Source organism: Abrus precatorius, unplaced genomic scaffold (assembly GCF_003935025.1).
Source record: "Abrus precatorius isolate BTA unplaced genomic scaffold, Abrus_2018 Scaffold3, whole genome shotgun sequence".
In the NCBI taxonomy this organism is placed as follows: domain Eukaryota; kingdom Viridiplantae; phylum Streptophyta; class Magnoliopsida; order Fabales; family Fabaceae; genus Abrus; species Abrus precatorius.
The window spans coordinates 11,260,092-11,269,124 of NW_020874373.1; the positions used below are offsets into that span (position 1 = coordinate 11,260,092).

The 9,033-nt window shown below is 32.7% G+C and overlaps 1 protein-coding gene across 1 annotated transcript; it reads left to right on the plus strand.

Annotated features, from left to right (window-relative positions):
- Window positions 1-678: 678 nt before the first annotated feature.
- Window positions 679-6,351, plus strand: LOC113861911. The gene is made up of 8 exons (XM_027495015.1): window positions 679-732; window positions 1,309-1,365; window positions 1,680-1,751; window positions 1,837-2,171; window positions 2,446-2,553; window positions 3,275-3,472; window positions 4,710-4,925; window positions 5,044-6,351. The coding sequence occupies exons 2-8, from the start codon at window positions 1,329-1,331 to the stop codon at window positions 6,121-6,123; spliced, it is 2,046 nt and encodes a 681-aa protein (XP_027350816.1). The 5' UTR covers window positions 679-732; window positions 1,309-1,328; the 3' UTR covers window positions 6,124-6,351.
- Window positions 6,352-9,033: the final 2,682 nt, after the last annotated feature.

Sequence of the window (9,033 nt, forward strand, 5' to 3'; positions counted from 1 at the left end):
ATAATAATTTTTTATAGGACAAAATATTTATTATATTTAATATATAAAAATATAATAACTATTATTTTAATGAACTTTTATTTTTTAAAGTACTTAATCTTATCATAAAATAATTTTTTTGATATTTTTAAGATGTCGCGTAATTGATATATTTAATTTTGCTTATTAAAATAAAACATAGTTGTTCTAGAATAAATTTAGTTGCTGTAATATATATATATATATATATATATATATATATATATTAATCACATCTCTTTATTTGTATTTGTATTTAGTAATTTTTTTTTTTACAATTTAAATTTTTTATAAAGAAAAGCTATACATATTATAGGAAGACATTTACATTTAGGAGGATGAAAATTTTATCCAAACATGAAATAAAGAAAAAAAATAAAATAAAACAGGAAACATTTGAAAGAGAAGGGTGAAGAGTGTGGACCCCATGAGGCACCGAATCGCCGATAAAAAGAGCACCTGAAGGCTGAAAACGATCAACGGCCCACAAAAAGCCCAGTCAAATCGGGGCCCACATCACAGTGAGTTGAAAATTGACGACATTATCCTCGCCCTTGTCGCTCTCATTTTCAATTGCAGCCTTTTCGCTGCACAACACAAACACTCTCTACTCTGCATACTTCCCTTTCCCTCTCCCTCTCTTCTTTTCCTTGGCTCTGAATTCCGTGACATCCCGAAACCCTAGGCACTCGCATTTCCTGGACTCATTTTCAGGTGAAATCAAATTCAACTCATTTCCCCGCTTTAAACGTCTTTCTATTTGCATTTCAATTTTCCATAAATTTATAGCTGTTTCAATGTAATTTCATTTACGTTTATTACCTTTTTTTTTTTTAATTTTTATCTGAGCTATTTTAGGCATGTTTGTGTAAGAAACAGTGCATTTATGAGTGTTCCTTATTTAATGGTTACGGTTGATGCGAGAGAGAGGAGTGAGTGATGTGACCATCATTCTTAATGCTTCATTAATTAATGCTCGCGTGTTAGTGTGGTTGGTGCGCACTAATTTCACCCCTTTTAACTTCAAATTTATTCAACGCACTTATTTTGTTTTGTTTTTCTTGTCTTTTAAGCCTTGTTATTCGCAGCACTGTAGCCACCTAAGAACAAAAATGTTCGTTTCTTCCTTCATTCTTCATCTTTTCTCAGTTCACTGCATTTATTCCTTTATTCCATTTTTCACCGATTTTTTATTGCATTTCTCAATGCTGTTTTCCTCTTTCTTCCTTGCTTTGCTTGCATGTTGTTAGTGTATTATATTATTAGTATTTTTACTTTGCTTAATTTCAGGATATAGTTACTTGCAGTTCATGGCTTGGGATCTGTGGAGTTCGTCCTGTGATCAAGGTTTCTGGTCTCTCTTGTGATTAATTTATAGGATGTTTGCAGGTGCTGATTAAAGAATAATTTTTTTTTGAAGATTTTATTTAAAATCACGTTAGGAATGATCATATGAAAATGTATTAATAATATTTTTAATAAATAATTTCATTTTTATTTCCTAACCAGTATCTGAAAAACACTGCTAAGCATTTGTCTAATTTTGATCTGTATCAGTAGTGATATTGTGTGAAGTAATTTATTGTTTAGTGGGGTGCTTGAAATTCTTCTTTTTCTTGATTTTTTTTTCTCTGGTTATGTAATTTATTTACTTTTCTCAGCTGCCAGTGGTGGTGGTAACTACTCCCAGCATAATGTGTGGCAATGTGACTTCTACTTTGGTTGTGGACATGGTATTCATTTTACTCCGTCACACTGAATTTGTCTATGTCTCCTCTGTGATGGGGTGTTTACTCTAGCTTTCTGTTAAACTTGTAGATGCCATAGAGGAGGATGCTTTGAATGAGGAATCCTGTGTTCGGGTTTTGAGAATTTTGATCACCAAGGCAGATAGTGAGATTGAAGAGCTTGAAAAGGATCTTTTGTCCCTTCAGAATGAATTGGCCTGGGCCGAGCATGAAAAATGGCCTGATATATGCTGTAGTGCTCTGATTGAAAGAATCAACCGGCTTGATGTTGCGGTCAGCACTTTGAAGAATTATCATGCCGGTGATGCAGAGATGCAGCTATTGTTACGTGGTGAACCTGCGGAGACACTGCATGAAATAGTGAAGGCTTTACGGAGGGATCACTGTCAAGATACACTTGGCCAGGTTTGATTTTTAACACCCCCTTTCCTCTCCCCAAGTTTATGAAATGTGATTTTTCATGTTTGAAGATTGAAAAGAAGCTGCTACATTTCCCAAATTTGAAGATTGAAAATCCGAACTTTGTTTGTTGTTAACCATTTTAAGTACTTCTTCTGTCTTTGATTCACACACTCTTTTTATCTTCCCCAAAAAACTGATGAAATTCTCTATGATATTGTGTTTCTTTTGATGACAAAAAGCTGTATTGTGACAAGTTTTTTGTTTTAAAATTTTGTAGCTGAGAATGCGACGAGAGAGAGTTAAGAGTCCCGTTGAAACTGGGTGTAAACACGACATTATAATCCAAAGAGATACCCTCCTAATAAATAAGAGGCTTAATTGTACGGTAATCTTTATGGAATCTAAATGGTCTATCAAAGGAATTCAGTGCGGAGCAATTTAGTCCCTGCACTTTTTATTTTCAATAATCAGAGAAGTTCAGTCCCAATAGTTAATAATCGGTTTTTTTTTTTTTTCCTCTTTTACACAAATAAGCTTCTGAATGTTTTTGTTATCGGACTTAGCCAAGATGTAAGTCTAAGATGATGCAGAAATCTAATTGGTCTTTCGGATTCCAATCAAAGACAGCTGCTACAAAATAATTACTAAGTAGAGGAAATTGAAGAGTATACAAATCTTCTATCACCTCCTAAACAAACACACTTCTTAACTTCTTTTAGGAGCTGCAAGAGAAGATAGAAGAAAGATTGAAAATAGTTGGCTTTCAGGAAGCACGAGACACTGGCATATATTCCTTAATTTTTATTCTTCAAATATTTATGCAGGGTAACTAACTGTTATGCTACTATGGATTATAGTTTATACTACTGTAGTAACAATGGCTTATGGATTGTGCAATTGTATTATTATTATTATTATTATCATTACTTTTTTAAATTTAAGGGTTAACCTATGGATCTTCTGTCTTGCATGTGCAGGACAATGACAGTAATATGTATTAAGCTATCCTTATGGTAGTATTGGTTCTGACATGCAGTATTTAACTGTTGATACTTGGTTTAGAATGTAACTGGTATGTCCTCTTTTTCCCTTTCATTTTGAAGCAGCATCTAGATATGAGCATCTTGAATCCATTTGGGGGTGTTACTGAACATGATCTAGACAAAGATTCTAGCTCCATTGATTCAAATATAATCATTAAGGAGGAAGCAAAAGAATTCTGTGGAACCTCAGAAAACTCTGGAAGCTCAGAACTTCTTTCGGAGCTTCATGAAAAGAGATCAGACAATCCTAAAATGATTGAGGTTGAGAAATCTCTGTTACTGTATGCTTTTAATTTAAATATGCACTTATTTTTCCTTCTTGCGTGTCTTAGTGTACTAAGAATTTTTAAGCTTGAGGTGAACACTCTTTTTCTCTTTCTTTTTGCATAAAATAGTTGCTTGCTACACCAATCTTTGTTTTCAATTTTTTTAGCCTCTGGAATCTGTAATGTATGACATGTTTAAGACTCCTGCTTTGTGTTTGTGTGATGATTGCTTGAGACATGTCTACTTACTGCATATGTAGTTGCCTTAAATCATACTAATTTAACGTAAGTATGTGGTAATTCTCTGCTCTCTCCAACCCACTTAATTCCCTGACTGCACTGAATATGAAATGTCCTGAGACACATGTAGTGGAGATTTGTCAATAATAATAGCATTTAAGATTGAGGTTGGCTATATTCCGTTGAAGATTTGGCATATACCTTAAACTTGTAAGCAATTTTCATATAAGCCTACAAAGAGTTAGATATGCATGTCATTTTGTGCTTGCACAAATCTTGATCTTGTTATTATTTTCAGTTCAAAGTCCAACCAATCATCCTAAACTGATTTTTGGCCAATTTTGACACTCAAGTTTAACAACAAGCAGACTGCAAAGAATATCAAAGTTTCCGCCCCCAATTTCTTGACCTTGTTGCTGGCCATCCATAAGGGAGAGAACATTGGTAATCTTAATTCAGATGGATTTAGAGGAAGAAATTCAAAAACAAGTCATTTGCTTAGTTGCACTGAGTTATGCCTGTCAACTATCAACCATCAACCATCAAATATCTATATCAATACTCATTTAAAGATGCCTCAAAAATTGCTATGATCACGTCCATCGAGAAGAAATAGTCAAAGTATTCCTGATCTAACAGTTGAGTTTGAAGTTTAAGAAAGGATTCCCACACTTGTTCCTGACAGTATGAACCTCTGTTTGACATTGAAACCTAAGGAAAAGAGAGTGGATCCCAGTAAAAGGGCCAAGGTGGTAGCAGGTCTCTAACTTGGCGTTGAGCTTGCAATAGCGACGTGTATTATTATTATTTTTCCGATTTTGCTTTTTTTTGTGAGCTTGCCAACCATGAAAGGTCCTTGCTTACCATTTTTATGCATGATAATTTGATCATGTCCTTGCTTTAATCTTGTATGTAATGCCTTATAAATCCCTTGTCAAACTTGTCTCAGCTAGTGGACCTGCTACAGATCCTGACTAGATTTTGTTTTAAAGGAATTTCATGAAGAGTCTCTTGCAAGAAGTCCTGATTTGGGGGCTATCAGCTGTGCACCTGATCAATCTGATGGGGTGGAATTATCAGAAACATCAGATAATATACTTAATGGAAACGAGGAAATTACAAGAAGCCAACTCATTACTACAGATACAGGTCAAATCTTGAATTTGTTTTCTGCCAAAGGCAATGGAAATATTCCAAGTGAAGCCAAGGTGCAAGAAGTGCTGTTATTCTCCTTTTAATCAATTTAAACTTCGTGGATGTAGTTGTTACTCTCTTAATTATTCTAAACTAGGTTTTTGATGCATTAATATTTCATAAACTGTGCAGGAAAATGAAATTGTCAAAGAAAAAGATTTTACCTCAGATGATTTAAGACTTGAAACTGATGTCAAGGGGAGGAAAAAGAATCTTCATTCCAGATTAGGTACTTCAAAACATCGAAAAAGTGGAAATTCTGATTTAGACAAAAAGCTATGCGATTTTGCTCCAAAAAGCGCACGAAGAGCTAGCAAGAAAGAATCCAAGGTTGCTCTGGAGGAAGATTTGGACCCTGTGAATTTACCTCTACAAGTTGTTTATCCTCGAAAATGGTGTATTGCTGATACTGAATTCTGCTCCTTGAAAGGAAGTAATGGTAATAGTTCTGGACAAGTGATAAACATTGAAAATGCCACCCTTATTCATGCTGAAAATTCTGCATTGGTTTCTCTGCTAGGGATGCAAACCAAGAGTGCCGTATATGGGTTACAACTGACAGATGAAGAGAAACCCCAAGCACAAGGCCTTGAATCTGAAATAACTGCTAACCTCAGCAAGTCCAATATGAGTTTCCCTACAAAGCTAAAAGCTCAGGGAAAGCAGAAACCTGAATTAAACACATTAGCTGCTGGAGAACCACGGGAAAGTTGTACAGAAGTTCTTCCAAGTTCATCCATTGTTGTATCAACCAAGAGGCAGCGAAAATCTAAACCCAGTACTGATGATGCCATTTTAAATGAGTCCATGAACAGGAAGATTACGAAAAGAGCAGTGCAACCTGGCCAGCATGAAACTGAAGGTCGTTCTATTGTTCTTTATGACAGCAAATTTTCTGAGTTACAGAAGAAAAGAAGAGTTTCAAAGCTGCCGATCACAGTGGAAATACAAAATTCAACTGTTAACATGGACGTACCAAATTCAGATAGGAGTTCTATGGACAACGCAAGCCAGGTAGATCTTCATATTAGCAAGTCATATTCCTTGGTGGATTCCCATAATGGCACCTCATCTTTGCTGCCTATTACTTTGAAGAGCTTGACATTGAGTGATTTGAGGGCCATGGCTAAGCAACACAATGTAAGAAAGTACTACAAGCTTGCAAAAGGAGCTTTGGTTGAGCAATTAGTTGAGCGACTCAGTAGCTGCTGAACTTACTTACGATCCGGCTTGCTGGTGATATCCCATTTCTGCTATGCTTTTTTGGTTATCTTTATTGGTTATGTCCAGTGCTTCCATGGAATTTGGTATAGGATTCTGACATAGTTATGAATGATAAATAGGCAAACCTAAATGGATTTTGTGACAGGATATTGTACAGCCCATAGATAGAATGAATACTTGGAGTACTTTGTAAATGAAAGGAAGTATAGGTTTTCTTCCTTGCAGCTGGTTAGGCATTATGACCTCATAGGAGACTTCGATTGGTTACATTCTGAGTATTTTTCCCCTTAAAATTGATCAAAACCTGTTCTTACCTGGATTCTGCCATATGGGATTTGGGCCACTTCTCCTGTCGTTGCTCCAAGGCTCCCTGTTGTTTCCAAAGAAAAAGAGGAAATATATTTTCAAATACACTCCGATGCTTGGGTAAGAGGCTTCACAGGTGGAATTGGGTGATCTTACCTGGAAAATTTACTTCCTCTATATGATGGTTGGAGACAACGAAAATATAGAAGGTTGTGTCCCAATTAAATTGAATACCTCTTAATGAAATAAGATAAGTGTAGAAACTTGGTAACCATATCACTGATAGGATCATGAATCAAGATCTTCTAAGATCATGATTCAAATGAGGGAAATAATTAATCCGTGATCCTTGTATGCGACCATCTTAAATTTTTGTTATGCCAGCCAAGCACACATTTTTTCCGCGTACCTGGGTACCTACTTTCAGCTTAACCAAAAAATAAATAGAAAAAATAGAGAGAAGCAAGCATTAAGAAAGAAGACAAGATAAATGAAGAACAGATAACTGGTAAGAAACAGCTTTTTAAAATGAGACCTGAGAATGGGGAGCGAAATATCTTATTAATTTGTAATGTGTGTTTAGATAACGGTTGAAGTTATACCTTTCATCTTAAAATACACTTCGACATAATTTTAGTTTACAAACACTCACTGCATGTGAGATTCATTAGAATTATTTGTTATTTCAATTCTTTTTAGATGAATACATAAGTTATAATATGGCCGGCCCAACCCTAAAGCAGGTAAAGCCCCTACTTTAGGCTTCTATTTTTTATTTTTTGTTTATTATTAAATATAAAAAGGTAATATTTTAATAATAATATTATTCTACTGAGAGTAATTATTTTTTCAAAAACCCTTCATTTTATTTAACTTCTCTTTTCCTTAAAACAATATATTGTTTTAAAAAATAATTATATAAAAATTATAAATAAATAAATAACTTTCTTTTTAAGAAGAATATGCGCTCGTGCACACAACTAAAATTTTAAGAAGAAAACACACTCACAAATTTTAACATAAAAAAATTCAACTTTTAACTTTAAAAAATTATAAAATTATCAAACAATTTTAGTTTAAAATTTATTTCTCTTATTTTAATTTTAACTTTAAATTAAATTTAGTTAATGATTTTTTCCTTAAATGCACCAAAGATATGACTAGCTAAAATATTTTAACTGAAAAATAAGTGGCTATATATTAACACCCATAGTTGCTAAGGTAGACCTACTTACTTTCTAGGAGTATGTTAAGCAGATTATACTTTTGATCTTATTAAACTACGCCCAACGTGTAACTTGCTAAAATATTCCTTTTTATTTTAAAAGTTGATGGATGTTAGCAGATCCTTGTAAACATATACTCTTGAGTTTCTAATCGTAATGATTATAATCAGGTCCGTTTTTAACCTTTTTGGAACCTTAGGAAAAATAAAAAATTAAACTCATTTAAAAAAAAATATATAAAATATAATAAAACAAAATAAAAATATATGCCAATAATTTTATTAAAATAATATAATTTTTTTTAATAAAATTACAAAAAAAAATGTTCTTTCATTCAAATAATTCATATGTTATAATTAACTATTAAAACACAAAAACTTATAAAAAATAGATTTTATGAGCATTTTAAAATATAAAATTATTAATGATAATATTAACATCAATATTTTTTAAAAATTCCTTCTTAATCAATAAAATAAAATTACAAGATCATTCAATTGTTTTTATGACATTAATGATCTTAGATAAATTTTGATCAACTTTAACTTTGAAAAACTTCTTTTAGCTGATGCTACAGTCTCTAGGACTGTAAAAAAGAATATATAAGTGATTAAAATATTTGAATAACAATTTGAGAATTAAATAAAGTTTTGAGTTTAGAGTAGTTAAGGAGTTAACTACTTTTATAACAAATGAGATGCAAAAAATTGAAGGGTCTTTTTTGTTTTTCTATTTTTTTTCAACTGCAAATTGCAATTAAAAGTTAGAATTATTTTTTCATGTAAAAGCAAAATACGATTTTTATTTTGGACCCCTTTCAAGCTTAACCCTGGACAATCACACTTCTAAACTACTCTCATGGCCGAACCTGATTATAATTCCGTACTTCGATAGTTGAAGAGACAAGAAAGATAATAAGTGAGGTTTTTGCCGCTACTTGTGGAGCTGTTTAGCCTTAACGGTGGAAACAGGAAATAGACTCCTATTGCTTGAAAATGATCAAGGTGGTCCTAACTCTTATCACCGTTGTTAAGGTTACTGTCACGGATTTGTTGTTAGTTAGTCAGAAATAATAATTAAAAAAAAATATTGCAAGGGTTACAAAGAAAACTATTGTGAGTAAATGTAGATAAGACAATAATTATTTAGTTAAAAGTAATGATTTTCTTTTGTTTATAATCACTTAACGTTTAATAATATAATGAGGCAAGTATTTGATATAAATTAAGGGCATTATACTACTATTATAAATAATAGATTATACTAATATATTATATGGCAAATAATAAAATTCTATTATATTATTCTTTCTCTTTCTACTTCTAACAACTATTACTATTATATTGGGAAATACTAGTTCAATACA